This window comes from Anas platyrhynchos, chromosome 8 (genome assembly GCF_047663525.1).
Source record: "Anas platyrhynchos isolate ZD024472 breed Pekin duck chromosome 8, IASCAAS_PekinDuck_T2T, whole genome shotgun sequence".
NCBI classification, from domain to species: Eukaryota; Metazoa; Chordata; class Aves; order Anseriformes; family Anatidae; genus Anas; species Anas platyrhynchos.
Window position 1 is genome coordinate 357,287 of NC_092594.1, and position 25,755 is coordinate 383,041.

At 42.5% G+C, this 25,755-nt stretch overlaps 1 protein-coding gene across 6 annotated transcripts in view; it reads left to right on the top strand.

The window, feature by feature from the left end:
- LOC113845076 (zinc finger CCCH domain-containing protein 11A-like) overlaps positions 1-25,755 on the top strand; it is a 42,044-nt gene that overhangs the window by 6,129 nt on the left and 10,160 nt on the right. Inside the window, exons 1-7 of one of the 6 annotated variants that reach the window (XR_011810933.1) lie at positions 221-4,137; positions 4,506-4,699; positions 4,902-5,021; positions 5,799-5,922; positions 6,356-6,558; positions 7,083-7,199; positions 8,873-9,231. The exons of 1 other annotated variant lie outside the window; for it this stretch is intronic. Coding sequence is in view for 1 of the 5 variants with exons in the window: in XM_072041676.1 (XP_071897777.1) it covers positions 4,646-4,699; positions 4,902-5,021; positions 5,799-5,922; positions 6,356-6,471 (414 nt within the window). In the remaining 4 variants the exon portion in view is untranslated. Of the gene's footprint in view, positions 1-220; positions 4,138-4,505; positions 4,700-4,901; positions 5,022-5,798; positions 5,923-6,355; positions 9,232-25,755 lie in introns of those variants that run through there. 4 more of the 6 variants (XR_011810930.1, XR_011810931.1, XM_072041676.1 and 1 more) reach the window with 4 other exon arrangements.

Below are 25,755 nucleotides of genomic sequence, written 5' to 3' on the forward strand. Positions count from 1 at the left end.
AACCATAAATCTTCCCTGGGAAAGTTGGACCCCCTCAGCTACATACTGCTGTGAGGAAACTCAGATGTAAGAACACACTTAATTAACACATCAGCAGAGCTGTTGTGCTCCTGACCACCAAAGGCACCTTTTTCCAACACTGTCGTACTGGAAGTTGATGCAGCTGGTTCCATCCTTAACGTGGGACTGTACAGTGCTTTAAAAGAAATATTTTTTCACAGCTTTGGATAAAGTGAAGCAGAGAAAACCCCACCTAACCACTGATACCTGGACCCCAAACTGCCACAGACTGACAGCGATGCCCACTGGATATCTCCTGCTGCCTTCTGCCTGCTCCAGCAGAAGTCCCGTTTGAATTAGCCAGCAGGTCCCTCTGAGTGGCTTTGCTGAAACTCCTGCCGTAGGAAGTATCCTACGAGAGCCAAGTTGCTAAACTGATGTGTGGTTTTCCCTTAACCCCCTCAGCCCTGACTTTGCAGCTCCTGACGACACTGCCAACGTGTGCAGTGTCACCGTGTGCCAACTAGGTGCCAGCTGCCATGGTTTATAGATTGTAAAATGAGTGATTTGGGACTCGTGAGCACTGAGAACAGGTTAGCAATTGCTTAAGAGCTTTACTTGTGTCGCTCTGGGGCAGGGAGATGGGTGAAACATCTTAGGCTTGAAAGTGATTCCCTGCAGAGGGACGTGCTCAGATCTGTACAACAGATCTGTCGTTTTGGTCACCTTATCAGATCCCTGCTTGAGAGGTTGCTTGCAAGAATCGATTCCTCTTCACCTTGATGTGTCAAGCTAAAGACAAATCTGTGCCAAAGCACTGTCTGATCAGACGAGTGCCTCAGTTCAGGATTGTTCTTGGACAGCTCCAGAAACACCAGGACGATCAGCGCCTTCAGGAACAGGTTAATTGGATCTCGAGGCTGTCATAAAACAGGTCCCTGAAGTTTGAAGACTCTTCCAATAGTTTGGGCCAGCAAGGAGCAGCTGTAGCTGGCGGCTGCGGTAACTCGGGGCTCAGAGTCTCAGAGAGCGTGCTGAAAGGTGACCCCCAGCTGGCTGCTGGAGGAAGCTGAGGCAGCGTTCAGCTCTAACCTTTGCCTTCTTGGCTATCATCTTTGCACTCCTGCTGTCAGTGGGTGTTGAGTGTCCTTCCCCCCAGCCTCAGCACGTGCCCTCAGATGTAGGCAGCGTTTAGCAGCTAGAATTCACTCCAATATAAAGAGTACAAATCATGCGTTTTCTGCTTTTGCTTTGGAACTCTTAGCTTGAGGTTTTCCTGCAGGCCATGAGGTTTCTTGCAGCAGCAGGGATGAGTTCTGTTAGCAAGAGGCTGTTCTGTGCTTCGAATGTGGGAAGATGAATGGTTACCTGTGCACCGTTAAATAGAACTTGACACCTAGCACACCGCACTTGCAGCCTGTGGGGTGCTTTAACAAGCAGGTAAATCAGCAGAGGCTGTTTTGCAGCCGGGGTGATGCTGGGTGATTAAAAAGCAGGGGCAGAACAAGGAGTTTCTAGTGTTTGTTCTTGCTTGTCATCCGACTCTCCACTTCCACTGTTCGTTAGAAAAAAAACAAAAACAAAAACAAAAAACAAAAAACAAGGGGTAAGCATCTTAATATCTTTATTATAAATGGAAGGCACAAAACAGACCAGCTACAGAGACTGTCCAAGAGAAATACTTGGTGCTTTATAAACAAACAAGGAAGTACCCTTAGGTGGGTGTGATAATCCTCCTCTAATGCGTTTTTGGAGTGCAAAAATAGATTTGTTCCTTTCTTGCTCTTCTCTCCAGGACAAAGGCAGAATAGGCAACTGCAAAGTTAGACCAGGGAGGTCAGTTTGTTCCATACTGAGAAAGACAAGCCTGTAAAACAAACTAGACAGATTTTCTTGGTACTATTTATCTTCCTTCAGCAAAGGCAAAGCTTATGACACTTGTTGGTGTGTATTTCCAGACCCCCAGCTACTGGCACTGTAGCGCATCTCTAATTCTTTGGTACAAAAGGTTCAAAATCTCTTAATGCAAACATTTTACCAGCACCCTGGAGCAAAAAAAAAGAAATCTAAAAATCTTACCAACTTCTATTACAGACCTGCTGAGTGCACCAGAGTTACTCATTTTTATTCAGGCTTTCAGGGGCAACTTCAGTTGGTTTAGCGCCCGGATTGCCGTGTTAGCAGGTGTCAGTTTAAAAAAAAAAAAGCTTTTGAGGTCCTTTTTAAAATGAGACTGCTTTTTTGGAATTTAGGGCTGCGAGGTATGCTTGGTTTTGCTTTCTTCCCATTCCTTAGACCAGATCCATTCAGATTCTGAACAGCGTTCCCGGTCTGTTCAGGAAACTGGAAGGCAACAAGCAAAATGATGAGCTCCTTGGGCAGTCAAAAGAGCTAAATCTGGAGAGTGTTTTGAGTCAAACTTCCATGCTAAGGAGCACCAGTAATTGTTAGAAGTAGATGCAGAGGAACCTGCATGGCACTGGGTGTGTTTCTGAAGGTGCTAAAGGTCCGAAGTGACGATTCCTATCCATAGTAAAGAAGAGAAGGAAAGCTTGCACTTAACTACTGTTTTTATTCCCTTTGCCCAGCAGTCAAAAGCAGTAACTAATATGAGAAGCCAACTTTTCCTCTCTTTATTTTAGATTTGAGAAAATTCCCTGCCAAAAAAATATTTCCTGGAAAATTCACTAGTGTTTGTGTGAGTAAAAGGTTCCAACCTTTGATTATTAATTTGTAAGAACTATTTCATCCACTTTTGTCCAGAAGAGTCAGAAATAATTTGCACAGAAATGTGCAGCGTTTTAATGAAAGGTTTCAGAATCACTCTAATTTGAACTTTATCTGGTCTGGTTGCAGGTTTTGTGTTTAGTGTCTTTAAAAAAAATAATAATTAAAATTTCTGACTTCATCTCAGAAAAAAGAAAAAAAAAATGCTTGTGGCTAAATAAAATCTGTTGCAGCTCTGCTCATCGAAAAATCATTGGCTGTTAAATTGGACCTAAGTCGTCTTCTCTAACCTTTCATGATCCTGCAGCAATGGATGAGGATGGATATATGGATTAGGGAACAGCACGTGGTGGCAAACCTGTGGTATTTGCTACAGCGCAGAAAGAAAAACCCAATTGCTTCCAAAAAATCCAACTAATTCAAAATCCTTGGCATCATGCAGTCATGCCACTGGCAAAGTGAGCATTCCCCTGCCTCTCAAAGCTTGCTGTACCCTTGATCTGCTGTCTTCCTGCTGTTAATTGATTGCAACTCTACGTGTCTGATCAGGGCTACGAGTTGTTCTCGCTATGGAGATCATACAACATATACTGTGCACGCTTGTGTGTATAGATCTGTTTATCCTGTATGCATGTACATACGTCTGCATATTTGTGTGCTGGCCCCCAGATCACTCATCTTACAAAGCATCGGCCTCGAAGGCATACTCATCAAAATCTTTTGTAGAGCCCCCATTTTTTTCTAGTTCCCTCAAAATGAGAGAATTTTTACGCGCTCTCTGTGTCGAAAAGGCAAAAATTCTGATTTTCACTGTCGCTCTTGCTAACTTTCTCTCACTCCCTCCTCGTGTGTGTATAAACACAGATGTGTGTATGCGTATGCACATCTGTGGATTTATATGCACTGGTATGTTTTTTGCTGTACAGGTAATAAAGACGGGGAAAGGTTTTTGTGTTTTCTTAATAGGTGAAGAAATCTTGAAGACCAGAGATTGGAACATACTGAATTTTAAATTAAAAAAAAAAAAAAAAAAGTTAAATTGTCTGGCTGTGGAAGATGGAGCCTCATTTTTGCAGCCACTTTGAATCACGAGTTCATCTCTAAATGCGCTGGGTTTTTTGTTTTTGTTTTGTTTTGTTTTTTGGTTTTTATTTTTTTGAAGAGCTAACTATCCCTGGCTGTCTCCAGTCTGAGAGAGCATTCAAATGGACTTGCTTCCTCTATTAGTTATAAGCCGTTTAAAAGCACATCCTATGTTTGAATTGTGGATGAGAGGTTCCCTTGGCAAAGTGAGGAGGAAAATTCTTCCTACCCCTTTATTTTTAATTCACGGATTCAGTCTTGGTTTGGCCTACAGGAGAAGTTAACTGGAAGTCTTTGAAGATCGATAACTTTGCTGAGGTTGTCCAGGTAGGTGAAATGGAAGACCCACAGTGCCTGGAACGTGCTGTTTAATGCGTCCTAACTGTGTTCTAGAGAAGTTATTTGTAGCCAGAGTTGATTATTGACTTGCATGTATGATCAGGTGGTTTTTTAAGGAGTGACTCCGTTTTCAGGCTTCCAGATGTGCTCCAAGTCATCTTATTGAGGATGTGGAAGAGAACGCTTGCTGACAAAGCTCCTGGCAGCTTTACGGAACTTTCATATTTAGTTAGTTCATGTAACAGCTGATTTCAAGGCTTTGCTCTCTTCGAGAGACTGATAACTTGATTTGATGAACTGAAGAAAGCTGGAAAAATGTTGGTTCCTCATTATTTTTCACTTGTTACTTTCTTTAGGGTTACTTTTCAAAAGAAGATTTCCCTGCTCACAAGCCAGTAGAAGACTTTCAGCCCAAGCAAGGGTGAAGACAGCTCTCTCCAAGAGCAGAGGAAGGCCCTGTGGAGAGAAGCCGAGCTTGTTAGCAGAACTCGTCGGCATGTCTAAACAAGGAGACGATTGCTACTTCTATTTCTATTCTACCTGTACCAAGGTATGGCTGGCTTTCCTTTGCTTTGCTTTTTTTTTCCCATTTTTTTTCAGGAAGGAGTAGATTAGGAGGAGGAAGCACGCTGGTCTTTGGTTAACTTGAGAACCAGATAGATTCTGAATTCAGTTGTAGCAACATTAGGCAGCAGCATGGCCATTTTTGAGGCTGTACTCTATTTTCCTCGTTGGTTTCCTTTTGGTTCCAGGGAGACAAATGTGCCTACCACCACTGCGAAGCTGCTCTGGGCAATGAGACGGTCTGCAAGCTGTGGCAGGAGGGTCGTTGTTTCAGGAACGTCTGCCGATTCAGACACATGGAAATTGACGTGAGTGCCTAACGATGTGTTCTCAAAATCAATCAACAAAAGCATTTTTCAGTGCCGTAGGTGTACTGATTGTGCTTTTGCAGGATAGATTTGTTTGCTTCAAAATCATACTTGTTTCTGTTACCAAGAGAGGGGGTGGGAGGAAGCAGAGGAAAATAAAATCAATGCCTTAGGTATGTCTTAGCAAGATATATATATATATATTTATTAGATGCTGACAGTTTTCTCAACAGATGCAGAATAGCTGTTAAATAGACTGCTAAAACCTGCTGGAGCAGGGGGGTAATAAACAGGCTGTTCTATCGTCATGGGAGCAGGCTTGATAATGAACTCTCAGGTCTCTTCTGACCCACAGTCCTTCCGATAACGCTGTTCTAGCTGCCTGGGGTAGGAAGTGGGGAAAGTTAAAGGTGCAGAAGAACTAAGTCTCCAAGAAGTAGTTCTAGACAGGGTTAACCTAGGCAATTTCAGATGTTCTTTTTCCCTCTGAATAATGCTAGTATAATCCTAGGTGTATTAGTTTAACCCACCCTCAACTGGTGTCTGAGAGTGCCTGTCTTCTCAAACTGAATGATGACAAATCTAAATGTGCATAGTGGTTCCAGCTTATGCAAACTTTGTGAATATGCCCAGAAATACTCCATTGAACTGAGAAACTGACCTTTGGAATGATGTTTCAGCACTGTGTTGTGACAGCTGTCATGATCTGGAGCTGCGCATCTCTTTGCAAGCCTCAGGTGCATGTTATCACGAGCTTTTCTTTCTTTCTGTCTTCAGAAAAAGTGCAGTGAGATTCCTTGCTACTGGGAGAAGCAGCCGGGAGGCTGTCAGAAAGCCAACTGTGCTTTTCATCATGCAAAGGGACGTTACATCGATGGACAATTCTTCCCACCAAGCAAGAGTGAGTTTAGGTCCTTTTTCTTGAAGTGCTGAAGACTTAATTTGGAGTATTACTTAGTGGGTGCCAATCCTGTAGGGGGCATCAGGTAACTGTTCATTTGTGAGTACAGGAAAAGGTCTGCAGTCATAGGTGTACTGCACCGAGTGTACTGCTGGTGTTTGTTTTCTGCTTTCGTGCTCAGCTTCTCTTGGCTTTGTATGATGTTTGCCTTGCAGTTTGCTTCCTGTTGTTTCATCTTTTGCTGGGTGGTAGGGAGATGTGTTGTTGTTCGAAGGGAAGTCTTTGTTGACGGTGTAAACAGTGATGGGATGGGCAAAAGGAGATGATGAATTCATTGTCTGTGCGGGTTATCTGCCTTTCCTACCACCTCTTTGCTAAATTGTGGTCAAAGTTTTAAACTGCCATATTACCGATGATCATCCTCTTCCTCTAGCTACACTGCCAAGTCCGCCTGAGTCCGCGGACGATGATCTGAAAGTGGCTCAGATGTCACTGCAGCAAAACAAACTTTCTGTCCAGTCAAATCCCTCTCCACAGCTAAGGGGGTGATGAAAGTGGAAAACTCTGAAAATGTCCCAAGCCCTACACACCCTTCAGTTGTAATCAATGCTGCAGATGATGATGAAGATGATGATGGTGAGCATGTTTTGGTTCTTGGAAGGAATTTGTGCTGTAAATGATTGTGTAAATCTTTGGTTCTTGAAGGAATCTGTGCTGTAAAGGAATGTAGAAATCACAGATGACCTGAGGTCTGACTAGCGATAGGGCAGGCAGTGTGGCCAGGTCACTGGTGGCTTTGTCCGGCAGTCAGTGGACAGAACCTGAAATGCTGGAGGAAAGCTTAGAACCACTCCTGGCTTTAGCTGGTCTGTTGTGTAAAGTTCTATGTGAAACTAGGAAGGAAATTTCTTTTTTCTGTCTGAAGAGCAATGTGTTGTGTAGTAGTTAAAGCTGCAGAGAGAATCTAGAGTCCTAGATGTTTTGTCCTAGTGTATTCTACTTAGGAGTTCATCAGGTCAATGTAGCCCTTTAAAAAACAAAACAAAACAAAAGAGCAACAAAGTTTTTTATATGAAGCATGGGCTGAAGTGTCACTGCATGAGCTACGTAATCATGAACAATCTGGTCTATGCATAACTGAATAGATTTTTCCCCTTCAGACCAACTTTCTGAGGAAGAAGAAACTAAAACTCCTGTCCAGCAACCAGCTGTGGAAGGCAAAAATGGATTACGGGTGATTTCCACTCGCAAAGGCAGTTCTACTGCTACTAAACAAGGTATTCCAGCACCTTAGTAGGATAAATCAGAAGAACTTGACAGTTAACTCAAAAGCAGTGTGGTGTAAAAACACAACAAAATGTAGGGGTGCTGAATGGACTCGGTTATTTCCATGATCTCATTTCTGCCATGAATACCATCATGTGCCAATTGGGTCAGAAAGGTGAACTCCTTTTCTTTATTTTTGGAGAACAAAACAGGGCCACAGCATGGAGTTGAAATGGCTGCACGTGCAGCCTTGCAACCACTGTTGATAAGCCATATCTAACGATAGAGGGATCTAATATCGTGTAAATGGATTAAAATTAAAACTACATTTTTAAGCCTGAAGGATGAAAGGAGGGGCAAAATGCCCTTGGTTCTCTGGCTCTTTCACTTGTGAGGAGTGTTGACAAGCTTTATTCTAAATACTTCAGAAAGTTGCTGAGCGCTAAGAAGCCTGAGGAGCTGTGGTCCTCAATGAGTGCCTCTAAGCCAGTCTCATGAACTGTTTCCTATTTTCAGAGGGCAATCTGAATTTTGGAATAAAAACACTTGAGGAAATCAAATCTCAGAAGATGAAGGAAAAAAATAAGAGACACAGTGGTGAGTTAGTACAGTCAGTACTTTAGGTGTTAGCTGAGCACGTGTTTCGATGATAGATGGTGGCAAATAAGCATGTTAGTAATAGACACAAGGAGACAGCGTGTGGGAAGATGCTCTTTTCAAAGTTCTTGGAAATCTGTGGCTTTATTAGTTTAGTTGAAGATGGAAGTGGTTCAAGAGGAACTGAGTTGTGTTTTTGGGCTATTCAGCGTATTTTCCTTGAAACAGTAGATCACCGTATTTAAAGCTATGTGGTTATTCCACAAATGCTTGAAAGTCTGCTCCTAATGTCAGCCTAGAGTCCTAAATTGTGATGTGCTGCTCATTTCTTTGTGGTGTTTGAACATTTGCCAGTTAACTGTAAATTCATGCATGTATACAAAGCTGTACGCAGACCAGGAAGCTGCTGATGCTCCAACTGAGTTTCTGGGTGTGCATTACGCTCCTCTTAACATGTGTGTTGGGGGCTTACAGCAGTGCTTACAGTAGAGCTATTTGACCTGCAGTGTGGGTTAAGGTGGGTAACATAGAAAAGGGATTTGGTGTTACTGAAACACTGGATATGTTACTTTTATCATAGTTAGCTTTGTTACATCATGTCTAAAACTAGATTGAAGCTCTTCAGGGCATTGTCCTGTCTTCTGTTTCTGAGAAGTACTTAAATGCTTTAGGGAACTGAAGCTAGAAATACACCCTTTTGTTTCAGTCATTTCACAGTTTAGCTTTCTAAATGTCTCTTTGTTTATCAAGTCTTTAGGGTGGAGTAAGCTCTGTGTACTTACAAATTGCTGCATCAGACATGCTAAAGCAGTGTTCCATGTCATTAGTAGGACCGACTTGGTCTTATCTGTTGTTTTAATATAAAAATCTGAAATAATCCATTCACGTATGCTGACATGGTTTGTAGAAAAGCATGACCTACAAATGAGTAAAGCACTAAATAAATAAATAAATAAATAAATAAATTACTACTTGCTAGAAATAACCATTGCTATAATGTTGCCTTAAAATTATATGGTACATGTATATAATGCTCATCTTCTGTTGGTGATGCATGAATCTGAGTAACAGGTACTTTTGGCTGCAGGAGCTGTGTTCACAACTCTTACTGCTTGGAGCAGACTGCACAGAGAGTTGCACTAACAGCCTGCTAGTGATATGCAGATCAGAACGTTTGGGAACTGGGTCATTTATGGGAGCTGTCAATCCATGCCATGATGGTGTTGCAAGTTGGATTATTGAGGGCTCTTTTTGTAACGGGGTTACTTACTTCCTTGACACATTAGTGAAAGCCTTCTCTCAAGACTATGGCTCTTGCTAATACATGACACAAATGGAAACAATTTCAAATACTTGCCAGCAGGCTTTGCTTCCTTTTACCTTCATGCGGATTTTTCCTGTAGCCTATGTAGTAGGGAATATTGTGTTCAGATAAATAGGGTTTGGGCAACAGGCTGTTATTTACTTCCAATATTTTACCACACTTCAAAACTCTTACTTGAAAACTACTGTAGAAGTTGAAATGATGCTTCAGGTCATAGTTTGATCTGTGGAATTATGAAACTCCTTGTGGTATTTGATTAAGGAGGCATTGGGGAGGCATTGGGGAGGCAAGGACAATCCCCAGACAAGGACTGTATATCTCGAAACAAGACGCTGGAACTCATGATAAGGAAGCGGTAGACAGACAGAGAAACAAATGGAAGGACTATAAATCTCAAAACTGGACATTGGAATTCATTATAAAGATACAACAAATGGAAGAATTGGCAACAACCAGCTCTCGCAATTAAGAAACGTGCCAATTCAGCAGATTCCTGACCAAAGGTGAAAAGTACACTGTGAGGAAGACTCGGGGTCTTCCTCCCAAAGACCCCTGCCCACGTCCCAAAGACCCCTGTCCACAATTCTTGGGAGGCTCTACGCAGGCGCAAGGTGCCAAAAGGCTAATTAGCATGAGAAGCGAGGGAAGGCGGGGATAGGTAAGGAATATGTATAGGCGCTTGTAGAATATTGATAGATTGATTGTATAAATTCAAGACTGCTTTCCACCTTGGGTATGCACGATAGGTGGAGAGATCCCCTGTGCATCATCCAGCGCTGCAATAAAGACTATACCACTTCAAGGAATTTCGGCTTCGATCTTTGAATCATATTTGAACACTTTCTTTCTGTGATCAAAAAGCTTCCTTAAACAAAGCCTCAAGCTCAATTACACCAGTGTGTTTTTAATTTTCTACGGCTGGTTATTTCTATAGCAATACAGAATAACACTGCTCATAATTCCTGAGGTGGGGGGAACTATACCAGCCTCTGAAAGGGTGCTAGCAAGCACTTCTAATTAGCTGAAAGCTTTTGAGGTATCAGCCCATTGTTTTTTCAGGGAAGGGGGAATGGGAGCCATACTTTGAAACTGAAGTGCTAGGTGCTTAATAAAATGGGTCTGCCAGAATTGTAGGTGTGGTGCTAAAATATGAAGCCTGGCATGGTGGTAGGCCTTGGTGAATCACTGGATCCATCTTTAGGTGTTGCAGAAGTGGGATAATTTGATCCTGCTGTAATATGAATAGTATTGAAATGTCCTACCAACTGAATTAGCAATGTTAACAACTATCTGCGACTCAACTAGAAAATAACCTGCAATCTCATGTATTTGCAATTCACTTTATAAACTCATTGCCATCCATGATGATGATGATGATGTAGAAACACCGAATTCAGGAATAAGGTTTTGTAAATTGATATCATGTTGTCACTGTAGTATTTCAGTGAATTGGAACAGCAGAATTCCATGGGTAGTACTTGTTAAATGTACTTGTCAGCTGGGCTCTTAATTGCATGCCAACTACGATAAGACAGCAAAGGTATACTTACTGGTGTATTTATATTGGTGTATTTATAGACGAAAGAAGGGAGTTTGCAGCCACTTTATGTACCTGTGTAGAGGTTCAGCTATGTGTAATTATTTTCAGATTGTATGTGCAAAAAGAAGGATTTGGCAGCATTAGCCACTGCTGCCACTGTACAAATAAAGACTGTTGTGCCGTTGTACTGTTTACATTAACTATAAATACACCACAGTAGAGAGAGACTAGAAATTCCAAGCTTTTACTGAAGAGTCATACTATAGTTCTTTTTTTTTTTTTAAGCCAAGCACAGCAGGGAGTCTGCAGACAAAACTTTGAGTGTTGTCTGCTTTAGAGCAACATCCAGCATCATAAGTTCTTGTGGAACATGACTGAGCACTTTTATCTGGTGCTTTTTCTTGCTGTAAAGATGCACCTGTAATCTTTTCTCTGAGCTTCAAGTTTCAACATATTTCGTGTCCAGCTAGTAAGAGCATGAAGTCTCTCAACTTTAACTAATTTCCTCAGCTGGTTAACTATATAGTTATTTAGCATTAAAATATTTGTCAATGTATGCACACGTGTGCATATGTGCACAGTCTTGTCTGCACAAAAATCCAAATGTATCCTGTTCTGTCATTTAAAGAGTGACAAATATGAATTACTTATGATGTAGATATGATTGACCTGTATTTTCTAGATACATAGTTGTGGTCTGATCAGCTAATCTGAATATCAGCATCAAGTAGATTCACAGCTCAATGGCCGTTTTCTCCTAAGATGACCAGCTTCATTTTCTCTTCTTTTGAGAGAAATGGAGTTGAGTAACTTTGTGTGATGAGAATGCTCTTTTCTGTAACCTTTTTGTCTCCTGTAAACTTAAGAGTAGAGCATGGTTCTTTCATCTCTGAAAAGTGAAATGACATATTCCTTTTAAATCATTATTTTGGGGAATGGTCTCTGCCATGCTATTGTTGCATGTTGACATACCTGAGTATATATGGAGCACCTATACAATTTTGGACTGGAGAAATTCTGGAGTTAAGTGGTAAAGAGAGCCTGTGGAAACTTCTGCAGAGTCTCATGTTCTTTTGTAATAGTACTTAATAAGGAACAGATTTGTAGGTTATCTAAGCAGATAACTCAAGAACTTGTTTCAAAATCTAAAGATCCTTTTTGAACAGTGTCCTGGTTTCAGTTAGAACAGAATTAATTTTCTTCCTAGTAGCTGGTGGAATGCTGTGTTTTGGCTTAGGATGAGAAGAGTGCTGATAACACCCCGATGCTTTAATTGTTGCAGAGCAGTGCTTATACTAAGCCAAGGACATCTCAGCCTTTTGCTCTGTCCTGCCAACGGGCAGGCTGGGGGTGCAGTAAGAGCTGGGAAGGGACAGACCCAGGACAGGTGACCCAAACTAGCCAAAGGGGTATTCCATACCATCTGACGTCATGCTAAACAATATATAGGGGTGGCTAGCCGGGGGAAGGGGGCCGGACTGCTCGGGGTTAGGCTGGGCATCGGTCAGCGAGTGGTGAGCAATTGCATTGTGCATCACTTGTTTGTACATACTATTATTACTTTCATATTATCACTATTGTATCATTATTATTATTATTGTTATTATTATTTTGTTATTATTATTTTCCCTGTCTTATTAAACTGTCTTTATCTCAACTCACGGGCTTCACTTTCCATTTCTCTCCCCCGTCCCAGAGAGGGAGGGGGGAGGGTGAGCGAACGGCTGCGTGGTGTTTAGCTGCCGGCCGGGTTAAACCACGACAGTCTTTTTGGCGCCCAATGTGGGGCCCGAAAGGTTGAGATAACGGCAGATCTGACCAGAGTGTGTTAAACTAAAATTGGTGTAAGAATTAGACCTGCTTAATAGTCACCTGTCATGATGCTGATTGCTTTAATCTCAACTCTGCTGCGCCTGTTTTCCAAATTGAGTATTATAGTACATTATTTTCCGTATTTGCTCTCTGTCGTGTTGTTTATCCTCTCCGGGCCCTGGTTTCAGATCATTATGGTACTGTGTGTTGTAGCAATGGCTTATGAGACGATAAGATATCTGGTCATGACTCTAACTCTTTATTTGTATTCAGTAACATCGTGGACTCTGTACTTTGGAAACAGTATCTTGGGAACTATTAGCAATTATACCTATTGTTTTTCTCCACTAGAGAGTCAATCTGTGGAGGGGAAAGGGGAAGATAATTTTTCTTACTTGATTACTCTCCCTTTCTCCTTCACCACCCCTGTATCCTCCTGGATCACTCTGCCTTCCTCCTTCACCACCCTCTTACCCCCTGAGCTTGTCACAATAGCTCTCCAAGATACTGAATATTTTTGGAATACTCAGAGTACCATAGTCTTGTTGTTCTGCCTCCTGAATGCACTTCAGGTTCTGCTTAAAGTTAAACAACTACTTGGGAAGCTTATCCGGAGATCTGCCCGGAGGCAGTATAGTTGTGGGTGGCAGGGAGTATGGGTGGATATGGGCAGGCATCTAGAGCAGTTGGCACCCCCAGTGTGTTGGAAATTCACCCCTGAACAATGGCAAAATCCTCAAAAACTGGCAGAATGCTTGAAAAAAAGGTGTCATGATTCTGGCAGTTCCAAAGTAACACAAATCATTATAACGTGCTGGGGCCTGGCTCATGCCTATCGAGCTGCCATTGATACTGCTATCAACTTAGTGACAGACCCTGCGGCCACTCCAAGCCCTGTGACAGATCCAACGGCCACTGTGACCCCTACGGTGGACTCGACAGCCGCTCCAGATCCGGTTCCTGCAGCCGCTCCAGATCCGGTTCCTGCAGCTGCTCCAGCTCCAGCTCCTGCAGCCGCTCCAGTCCCAGCTCCTGCAACTGCTCCAGCTCCAGCTCCAGCTCCTGCAACCGCTCCAGCTCCGGTTCCTGCAACTGCTCCAGCTCCTGCAGCCGCTCCAACTCCTGTGGCTGTGTCAGAGAAACGAGCTGTAGCAGTGCAAGTTGACCCTGCAGAGGGTATTCCAACCTCTGTGGCAGACCCTGTAACAAAGTCAGAGAAACGAGCAGTAGCAGTGCAAGCTGCCCCTGTAGAGAAGGTGAAAAAATGGTATAGAGATTCAGGTCGTTTAGAACGCAGAGAGTCTTCTGCCAATCCAGGTAAGGCTTCTGCCAAAACTAGGTATAGAGATGACGAAGATGACGACGACGCTGGGCCATCAAGGATTCAGGAGGAGGAAGATGAGGATGCCGAAAAAGCAACAGTAACTACGCGAAGCCTAAACGAGCGCGAGCTACGAGATGTGCGAAAAGATTTTGGTCGCTGTATAGGTGAGCAGCTTGTCACCTGGCTGCTCCGGTGCTGGGACTCTGGAGCCAATTGTGTGGAATTAGACGGCAGGGAAGCCAGACGGTTGGGATCCCTTGCTCGAGACGCCGGCATTGACAAAGCAATTGCAGATGGAGCACAATCCACCAGCCTCTGGAGGCGTCTCCTCTCAGCTGTGAGGGAAAGGTATCCCTTCAAGGAAGAACTTTTATGTCTACCAGGCAAGTGGACCACTATGGAGAAGGGAATCCAGTACCTGAGGGAATTAGCCGTACGGGAAGTGATTTATGAGGATCCAGACCTCAGACAAACATCTAAAGATCCAGATGAAGTCAAGTGTACACGGCCCATGTGGCGGAAGTTTGTACGGAGTGCACCATCATCATATGCCAGCTCATTGGCAGTAATGGCCTGGAAAGAGGATGAGGAACCCACAGTGGATGAAGCGGCTAAACAACTCCGGCAGTACGAAGAAAGTCTCTCCTCTTCCTTACAGGCCTGCGTCTCAGCTGTGGAGAAACTTTCTGAAGAGGTCCACCAACTTAAAGAGAATCTATCTTCCCCCCAACCTGAACCAACCAGTGTCCAACGACCAAAAGAGAACACCTGGGAGAAACTTTCTGAAAAGGTTCACCAACTTGAAGAGAGATTATTCTCCTCTGTACCTGTACAAAGCGTGCTGAAAGGTGACCCCCAGCTGGCTGCTGGAGGAAGCTGAGGCAGCGTTCAGCTCTAACCTTTGCCTTCTTGGCTGGCATCTTTGCACTCCTGCTGTCAGTGGGTGTTGAGTGTCCTTCCCCCCAGCCTCAGCACGTGCCCTCAGATGTAGGCAGCGTTTAGCAGCTAGAATTCACTCCAATATAAAGAGTACAAATCATGCGTTTTCTGCTTTTGCTTTGGAACTCTTAGCTTGAGGTTTTCCTGCAGGCCATGAGGTTTCTTGCAGCAGCAGGGATGAGTTCTGTTAGCAAGAGGCTGTTCTGTGCTTCGAATGTGGGAAGATGAATGGTTACCTGTGCACCGTTAAATAGAACTTGACACCTAGCACACCGCACTTGCAGCCTGTGGGGTGCTTTAACAAGCAGGTAAATCAGCAGAGGCTGTTTTGCAGCCGGGGTGATGCTGGGTGATTAAAAAGCAGGGGCAGAACAAGGAGTTTCTAGTGTTTGTTCTTGCTTGTCATCTGACTCTCCACTTCCACTGTTCGTTAGAAAAACAAAAACAAAAACAAAAACAAAAAACAAAAAACAAGGGGTAAGCATCTTAATATCTTTATTATAAATGGAAGGCACAAAACAGACCAGCTACAGAGACTGTCCAAGAGAAATACTTGGTGCTTTATAAACAAACAAGGAAGTACCCTTAGGTGGGTGTGATAATCCTCCTCTAATGCGTTTTTGGAGTGCAAAAACAGATTTGTTCCTTTCTTGCTCTTCTCTCCAGGACAAAGACAGAATAGCCAACTGCAAAGTTAGACCAGGGAGGTCAGTTTGTTCCATACTGAGAAAGACAAGCCTGTAAAACAAACTAGACAGATTTTCTTTGTGTTATTTATCTTCCTTCAGCAAAGGCAAAGTTTATGACACTTGTTGGTGTGTGTATATATATTTATCCAGTGCTCTCACAACAAAATTTTGATTTGAAGAGGGCACACAGATCTGATTTTTTTTTTTCCAGTAACTAGTATAATAAGCACTGGTATTTTTGTATAAAAACAGAAAAATACAAAACAAAAGACTGAATATTATGTGGTATGCATGACATTAAAAAAAAAAAATGGTGGTTTCAAAGCAATATGTACCCTGGTGTGTTTGCCAAATCCTAGAGTCCAGCTTAAAGTGCACCTGATCTGTATTGCATTTTGATATTAATCTCTATGTACAATGTTTTGCATGTAAAATATATGGGTTTTGGAAGAAATAAAATAAAAAAAATTAAAAAAAATTTCAAAGTCCACTCCCAACCACCATAAAACCCATTAGGAACTCAACGAAATGCAACGGAAACCACAAAACTCTTCAAAAACACCCCAAAAGCGAACCGGATCAGAAGAAAAAAAGTGATTTAACCCACCAAAAAACCTTAAACCTACCTGATGTTCTGCTAAATGTACAATACACTCCCAACCACCATAAAACCCAATGGAAACCCAACAAAACCCAACGGTGACCCCAAAACACGTCAAAAACACCCCAAGAAATAAATGGATCAGAAGAAAAAAAAACAAAAACTATGATTTTCCCCCCAAAACCACCCGAAACTCACCTGATCTTCTCCAAATCCCACATTTCACTCCCATTCACCATAATGACCAACAAGAACCCAACGAAACCCAATGAAGACCCCAAAACACCTCAAAACCACCCCAAAATAAACCCAAATCCTAAAATAACCCAAAATGCCATGATTTCACCCCAAAAAACCCTTAAACCTACCTGATGTTCTCCAAAACCCACAATTTACCATTTTCCACCATGATGACCAACGACAACCCAACAAAACCCAACGGTGACCCCCAAACACCTCAAAAACTTCCCAAAAATGAATGGGACCACCCCAAAAAACAGAAGAAAACCCCAAAAACCATGAATCTGTCCAAAAGTCCCCCTAAACCTACCTGATGTTCTCCAAAATCCACAATTTACCCTTTTCCACCATAATTACCACGGAAAACCCAACGAAACCCAACGGAGACCCCAAAACACATCAAAAACACCCCAAAAAAGAACGGGATCACCCCAAAAACAGAAGAAAATCCTAAAAATCAGAAGAAAATCCCAAAACCATAGATCCACCCCAAAACCACCCTAAATCTACCTGATGTTCTCCAAATCCCAAGGTCCACTCCCAACCAACATAAAAACTATTAGGAACTCAACGAAACGCAACGGAAACCCCAAAACACATCAAAAACATCCCAAAAAATAACAGGATCAGAAGAAAAAACGTGCTTTAACCCCCCAAAAAAACCTTAAACGCACCTGATGTTCTCCAAAACCCACAATTTACCATTTTCCACCATGATGACCAACGAGAACCCAACGGAGACCTCAAAACATGTCAAAAACACCCCAAACAAAAACAGGATCAACCCCAAAAATGAAAGAAAACCCCCAAAACCATAGATCCACCCCAAAAGTCCCCCTAAACCTACCTGATGTTCTCCAAAACCCACAATTTATCCTTTTGCACCATGATGACCAACAAGAACCCAACTAAAACCCAGCAGAAACCCGAAAACACGTCAAAAACACCCCAAAAAAGAACAGGATCACCCCCAAAAATGAAAGAAAACCCCAAATACCATGAATCCACCCCAAAAGTCCCCCGAAACCTACCTGATGTTCTCCAAAACCTGCAATTTACCCTTTTCTACAATGATGACCAACAAGAACCCAACTAAAACCCAACGGAAACCCCATAACACGTCAAAAACACCCCAAAAGCGAACCGGATTAGAAGAAAAAACATGATTTAACCCCCAAAAAAACCTTAAACCTACCTGAAGTTCTCCTAAATGTACAGTCCACTACCAACCACCATAAAACCCAACGGAAACCCAACAAAACCCACCTCAAAACCACCCCAAAATCAACCCAGATCCTAAAAAAAAAAAAAAAAAAAAAAAAAACAAATGATAAAAAAAGAAATTATGATAGTTGATAGAAGTAATGGGCAAAATACGTGCAGGATGATTGTTAGGAATATATTAGTTGTGAAGAATTTAAGAAAGCACAAAAGCTGCCCACCTGAGTAAAACCACGACAGTCCTTTTTGGCGCCCAACGTGGGGCTCGAGGAATTTCAGATAAGGATGATAGTTGATAGAAGTAATGGGCAAAATATGTGCAGGATGATTGTTAGGAATGCATTAGTTGTGAAGAATTTAAGAAAGCACAAAAGGACTGTGGTGGTTTTACTCAGGTGGGCAGCCGAGCTCCACCACAGCCACTCTGTCACTCCCCCTCCTCAAAGAGGAATGGGGAGAAAATGGGGAACGGGGAAATGGGTATATGGTCAGTCTACAGCGCTTCTTCTCTGCCGCTCCTTCTCGGTCACTCTCGTCCCCTGTGCTGTGGGGTCCCTCCCACGGGATGCAGTCCTTGATGAACTGATCCGGCGTGGGCTTCCCACAGGCAGCAGCTCTTCCAGAGCTGCTCCAGATATGGGTCTGTACCATGGGGTCCATCCCTCAGAAGAAAACTGCTCCAACCTGGCTCCCCCACGGGCAGCAGCTCCTGCCAGGTCACCTGCTCCTGCGTGGGCTCCTCTCCACGGGCTACAGGTCCGGCCCGGAATCTGCTCCGGCAGGGGTCTTCCACAGGCGGCAGCCTCCGTCAGTGCAGGGCCACCTGCTCCACCGTGGTCTCCTCCACGGGCTGCAGCGTGGAACCCTGCTCCACCGTGGTACTCCATGGGCTGCAGGGGGACATCCTGCTTCACCATGGTCCTCACCACAGGCCGCAGGGGACTTCTGCTCCGGCGCCTGGAGCACCTCTCCCCCTCCTTCTACACTGACCTTGGCACCTGCAAGGCTGTTTCTCACTCCCTTGACTCTCCCAGCTGCTGTGTGGCGCAGCGTTTTTTTCCCTGTCTTAAATATGCTCTCACAGAGGCGCAAAACAACATCGCTTATTAGCTCAGCTCTGGAAAACAATGGGGCCCTTCTAGATCTTTCTCACAGAAACCACCCCTATGGCCCCCTGCTACCAAAACTTTGCCATGTAAACCCACTACAGATGGTCTTGGTAAGTAGCAGCCATGGATGAACCACTTAATGCCCTTTAGTTCTTCTGGTCACGATCAAATCATGAGGTGCTTGTGATGTTCACACAGTTTGAGTGAATCTGAGATGGATTGTAATTAATTCAGTATCTATGGACATATCATTCAAAGACCTTTTAACATTGAAGAAGTAATTTATATTGTTTACTTGGTTTTATTTCACTAACTTCAAATATTTTTCAAAAATTGCACTGTGAAGTGCACTGTACCTGTGTAATTTAGGTTTTCTGAAAGAACATTCTGCTTCATTTCATTGGGTCAGAAACAATAACAAACTACATAATTTATTTCACTATATAGCTAGAAAAATACAGTTTCCAGAATCTTACCTGGTATTGATAATGACTGACCTCTGACTTCTCTTTTCTAAATACTTCGTACATTTTATACGAGCCATGCTTGATATTAAAATAGCCTAAAGATCAATTTGTTATTGAAAAGGAACGTGAAAGTACTTTAAAAAATATCACATCTAAAATTACTTTGTGTCCTATTGCATGACCTAGAAGTTTTTTGTTTCTCCACAAAAAAAAAAAAAAAAAAAAGTCAAAATAATTGTTATGGTTGTTATGGTCTGGTTGTGAAATTAAGGGAACTGCTTATTTCACTTGAAGGTTTTGTTTGTTGGGGCTTAAAAAAAATTGCACTTTGGGAATATCGAAGCGTGTTGTTTGTTTCTGTAACATTACTGTAGAAAACAAACAAACAAACAAACCAAGCAAAACAGAGGATCAAATTCAGCATTTTCTAGGTAAGCTAGATGGGCAAGTACAGTATTTTCTTTGTACTAATTACTCATGTCTTTTTTTAGAAGATAGATAATTCTTTTGAATTCCCAATCTGCAAGGGCTACATGTATCCTTTGATTGACTTCTGTTGGTAATCAGTTGAGGATGAAAAGCAAACCTTTTTTGTAAGAGTACAGTACTCACTGAAAAGCATACACTTAATAGCTGCACAAACTTGAATGCAGAGAGCAGAATGTCCGCACTTAACTGAATCTAACTTTTATCCATAACTCTCTCCAACATATCAAAAAAGGCACTTTTGAAAGTAAGGTTAGTTTTATGTTAGTGGTGGACTACGAGTGGGCATATTTGAAAGTGTTGTTGTGGATTATTAGATGTACTTAGCAAAGGGATTTTTACTCTGCTGTCATCTGGGCAAGTAGTGTATAACATGTGTGGCTGTAGATATGAAAGGACTGCATTTTTCCTTGCTGCAAGCACAGAATAAATTTGTCCACATCATGAGGCGGCTGTTACAACATGATAAATGGGCCTATTGTCTTGTGGCACATTCACAATTTTTCTGAGTAGATTGCAAAATACTATATTCTAAATGGTTAGGTAAACCATACTTCATTATTCTATGTTGTTCATCTCAATTGTGAGATAAGAATCATCATCTTTTTGTTGGATTATTTCTACTTGCATGGAAGTAACAAGTCTTGCTAATGTTAAGTTTAATATTAGTGTCTCTATTATTCACTCCATGTTTGTTGTCAAAGAGCAATAAACAAACAAGTAAATACAGTTTAAAATGTGCACTTATTTACTATTCTTTATGAGGTGAAAGAATTGCCAAAGGCATTTCTTCTTCGGATGACACTGTGTATTATCAAATACCTGTCACTACTCTACAACTAAGGATGAATTCCTCTTGAGGTCTGCATAAATGGAAATTCTGTTCTTCATGGATGAAAAATAAGCAAGAAGTAATGTAGGAAACATACAACTCAATTGGTAGGAGATGTCTGCTGATGCTCCGCAGGTTTCTGCAGCTGTGACACTACAGATTAGGTAGTCATTCAAACATTAGATTCTGTATGCCATATGTATCCATTTCCAGACATAAGTACAATGTCCTGTAGCACTACAGGAGGTAAATACATTGGGTACATTTGTGATCTTTGAGAACTGGATGAAGTGTTGACCATGAATAGGAGCTAACAATTCCAATACACAAACAGAACAATGTGAGAGAGAGGACAGCAAGTCAATCATATGGGGAAGAGGGAAGAAGAAAAAAGAAAAAGAAAGAAAGAAAAACGGGGAAGAAAAAAAAGAACATCTCTCTCTCCCCCCCGCCCCCCCCCCAGCAAACTAACAAACAAAAACCACAGACCCACAGATAAAATACTGCATACGCAGCAAGGGAAGTCTCATGTTTGCTACCCTTGTTCTCATGGGGGACTTCAGCTTGCCAGGTGTCTGCTTGAAATACAGTGCAGGAAGGAGGAAATGGTCTGAGAGACTCCTGGGGTGTGTGGACACAGGTGGTGAGGGAAGCAGCAAGGGAAGGTGCCCCACTTGACCTGTTGTTTGCAATCAGGGAAGGACTTGTGGGTGTCATGATGGTTGGAGGTCTCTTTGGGCACAGCCATCATGAAGCGATAGGCTTTTTTCATCTTTGGCGAAGTAAGGAAGGCAGTTTGCAGAACCGCTGCCGTGGATTTCCAGAGGGCAGACACTGGCCTGTTTAGAGACCTGGCTGACAGAGTCCTCGGGGAGGCAGTTCTAAAGGCAGGGCACTCCAGGAAGGCTGAACTTTCTTCAAACAGGAGATCCTCGTTTGAATCAGAGAGTGGGAGTTCTATCCTGCACAGTGTTATTAGCAGGCAGCAGTGGGGGAACTCTGCTGCTCGGGCCCGCTGTGCTGACTGCGCGGGTTATTCCCCGCTGGGCTTCCAGCGAATCACCAAGCACAAGGGCAACGTGCGGTGCGCCACTTCAGCGAGCACGCTGCTTCCAAAACTAATTTTGACCATGGATAGCCCAGCAACCATTTCTGTTTGTTCACCACCTGCCCTGCCCTGCCCTGGGGAGAGGTGAATAAAAAGCTCCCGGTCGCGAGCAGTGCTCGGAGTTGCCCCGGGACGTGCCTCGGCTGGGCTGCCTCGGCTCGCTGCCGCCGGGCGTTGGGCGGCTCCTGGGGCAGGAGGTCGGCTGTGAGCTGGAAAACGCCGTCAGGCAGCAGCTGCGAGCTTAAGAAATGCCCTTTAAGCTTTGGGTTTTTTTTTAGGGGTGGGAGGGCTTCAAGGGGGGTTCGTGGGTCAGCCAGCAAACCGGTGGCTGTTACATTTTAACAGTGCACCTCAACTGTGCTTTTGTTTGTTTGTTTGTTTGTTTGTTTTTTTCCTGAAGTTCTTCCTCAAAAAAAAAAAAAAAAAAAAAAAAGTTATTTTTTCTGGTGAATTCACTCACAACCTGTTCGCCCTCTAAACCGCCAGGATCGCTGCCTGCCATGTGCTCGCCGCTGCTGCGGGTTGAAGCGGGTTCCCGAGGCAGGGTGCGTGGGGCTGGGAAGCTGCTCCTGGAGCTCGGGGGCGAGCTGGTGGCTTGATCCTAAGTGATTTTAAGGATTTAGAGCGTTTTAAATAGAGTATCTTGATAGCCTTTGATCAGATGGCTTAAATAAACAAAGGTTATTAAAAGTGAGAAAGCTGATCCCGCTGGGTGGATCAAAGCTTCCTGTAAACGCGCTGATAAGGAATAAATAGTAGATGGGGCTTGCTGTGATAAAGTGTACAAACTGCCAAAATCAATACTGTCGTGTGCAGGCAGCGCCAAGGTTGGTCGGTGCCAGCAGAGGATGGACGTACTCCTTCAGTTATTGTGTATCTTGGTGGTGTTTTAGGTTTAGCAGCGAGTGCTGGGATCAGTCAGTACTTTAGGTGTTAGCTGAGCACGTGTTTCGATGATAGATGGTGGCAAATAAGCATGTTAGTAATAGACACAAGGAGACAGCGTGTGGGAAGATGCTCTTTTCAAAGTTCTTGGAAATCTGTGGCTTTATTAGTTTAGTTGAAGATGGAAGTGGTTCTAGAGGAACTGAGACGTGTTTTTGGGCTATTCAGCATATTTTCCTTGAAACAGTAGATCACCGCATTTAAAGCTATGTGGTTATTCCACAAATGCTTGAAAGTCTGCTCCTAACGTCAGCCTAGAGTCCTAAATTGTGATGTGCTGCTCATTTCTTTGTGGTGTTTGAACATTTGCCAGTTAACTGTAAATTCATGCATGTATACTGATTTAAAGATCAAAGCCAAAATTTCTTTAAGTGGTATATTCTTTATTGCAGCGCTGGATGCACAGGGGATCCTTCCGCCTATCGTGCACGTTCGAAGTGACAAAATATCTCATATTTATACAGCGAAACCATGAATATTCAATTAGCACGCATACATATTCATTACCTAACCCCGCCTGCCCTCGCTTCGTATGCTAATTAGCTTATCAGTCCTTGTGCTTGCGCAAAGCCTTCCAAGAATTGTGGGCCGGGGTCTCCAGGATGTGGGCAGTGGTCTTTGGGAGGAAGGCCGTAGGTCTTCCTCGTAATGCACTTTTCACCTTTGCTTAATCAGTTGTTTTCCAAGCTGTAAAAATGCTGAGTTGGCTTTCAGTTTAACTGAGGGTCGGCAGATAACAGGAAGTCTCAGTTAACAAGACAAGACAATTGACTCAAGTTATCTCAAGTCTCAGCCTGACTAACGGTTAACAGATACTGGGATGTTTTCAAATAACAAGATGCTTAAACATAACAAAAGGTCTACAGATAACAAGATGTCGTTTACTTTGTCCTTGCTAACTTTTAACCACAAGTTTTATTCTATCCTAAAGTGAGTTTATACTATATCATTCCCCCCTTTTCTGGAAAATCTAGTAAATTCTTTTACTTAATACGGAAATTTTCTTCCAAGTCTTTATGATATGTACCCCTCAATACCTGACCATGCACATTTGTCAAGGAGGTTAACATGGACATTCGTTGTGACAATTTCCAATTCCAAACAAGTAATACAAAAGACAATATTAAACTTACACCAACTAATATCAATAAAACAATAATTGGGTGACTCAATGTGTTCAAAATCCCAGTTACAGTTGGCGACCATCCAAAAAGTGTATCCCACCAGTTGTGACTTGTGTCTCGTTTTACTCTTTGCAAAACTCTGCTTATTTCCTTTGTATCATGATGGACAGTAATTAGAGTCTTCTCTCCATTTTCCTGAATGCCTTTTAAAATTCTAATCAGGTCTTGGTGTTTAACTAGTTGCTTCACTCGTGTGAGGTTCATCCCAATAGGTGTAGGTAGTAACTTATGATACATTGTGTTGTTAGACTTGATCAGCTGGTGGGATACCACTGGTGCCAAATATAGAATATCACACCCGACGATTCTAACAAAGTTACAAATACAGAAATTAGAATGATGTTTGCTATGGAGAGTTATGTTCTCTTTATCTACTTCTACAAAATCACAAGCAGTTCTTAAACACACACACCCTTGACCAACATATACAAGCACATTCTTTTGGCTAGTATTTGGATGAATTTCAAAGTGACAGATACCTTGCTCCGTGTCAAAACATACATCCTGAGCCTCAATTGTATTGCTTTCACAAATAAATCCTCGTTGTTCCCCGGTAACACATGATTCTAGATTTACAGACTGCCATTTCCCATTCTCCATCCGTATAGTAAGCACGAAGGCAGTAGCCATGTTAATAATGGGCATAAGTACAATTTACCAGGGTCCACGAGGACTGGAACTTCTCAAAATCATTGGCATTGTCCCAGACTGCCTTTTGGACTTCAGCCGGAAAAATGCCTTTACTTCCTTCCCTAATGATCAAGGCAGCCGTTGCCTGCAACCATAACTGTGCTTGCATACAACTAAGAGCTCAGGATACATTATCTTGTGTCCACTCTTCTCCTAATTTTCACCATTCTGATGGTTTATATAAATAGTTACCATTTGTTCGCCAGATGACCATAACTGATAACTTTCCATTAAAGTTCTTATCCTCTGTTGTTACAGCTTTAGTTCAAGGCCACCCACCATTCTCTATTATCACAGAGGCACCTTCTTGAATCACAATTACAACTATAAGCCATAAAAACAAAACAATTCGATGAACAAATTTTCTACCAACCATATTACCAAATACTCCCGACCATAATGTCCTCATCTTGATCGACTAAGCTTTAGTTTCAGTTCATTGTCACCTAGTGTTACTTTCCAGGGAGCTCCTGGAGCCTTCTTCACTCGGGAATAGTGGATCCAAGCGGCTTGTTCTCTAATCTTGATAGCAGTGTGAGTTGTCAGCAACACTTGATACAGTCCATTCCATTTTTCCTGTAGGGGTTGTCCTGAAAAAGTCTTTATACATATATTCCGCAGGCTTAAAGGGGTGGATTGGTTGATCCAACCCTCTAGCCCTGGTCCCTAACACAAATTTATGTACTTTATTTAATTGTTTTTGAAGTTCAGTTATATAAGTATATAAATATTCTGATCCCAGCTGCATTAGATCCTCTCCACTAAATAGAAATTGATATGGCCTTCCATATAAAATTTCAAAGGGGCTCAAATTCTTCTTGACTCTAGGTTTAACTCTAATTCTAAGTAATGCTAAAGGGAGGGATTGAGGCCATGACAAATTAGCCTCTTGTCCGATTTTAGCTATTTGTTGTTTAATTAAATGGTTCATTTTTCTACCTGTCCACTTGCCTGCAGTCTATAAGGAGTATGCAGTTGCCAATCTATCTTTAGAATCTTACTTATCTGTTGTACCACTTGCACACAAAAATGTGAACCTCTCTCAGAAGACATTGCTACTGGAATCCCAAAGCACGGTATTATTTCATTTAACAAGACTTTAACCACTTCTCTTGCTTTGTTTGTTCGACAAGGAAAAGCTTCGGGCCATCCTGGAAACATGTCAGTCAGAACCAGTAAATAACAAAACCCCCCTTTTTTAGGGAGTTCTGAAAAAATCAATTTACCACTGTTGTCCCAGATAATTTCCTTTACCAATTATTCCAAATTTTATTCTATTCCTGGTATTGGGGATATTACGTAAACAGATGCTACATTGTTAAGTTACTTGTTTTATTGTTGTGTATAAATTTCATCCCACTAATGTCTGACTCATGCTCTTATGCAATGTGTCAGCTCCCCGATGTGTTTTATTGTGTTCTGTAAAAACTATGGGCCATATCAAATTAGAGGGTATTAT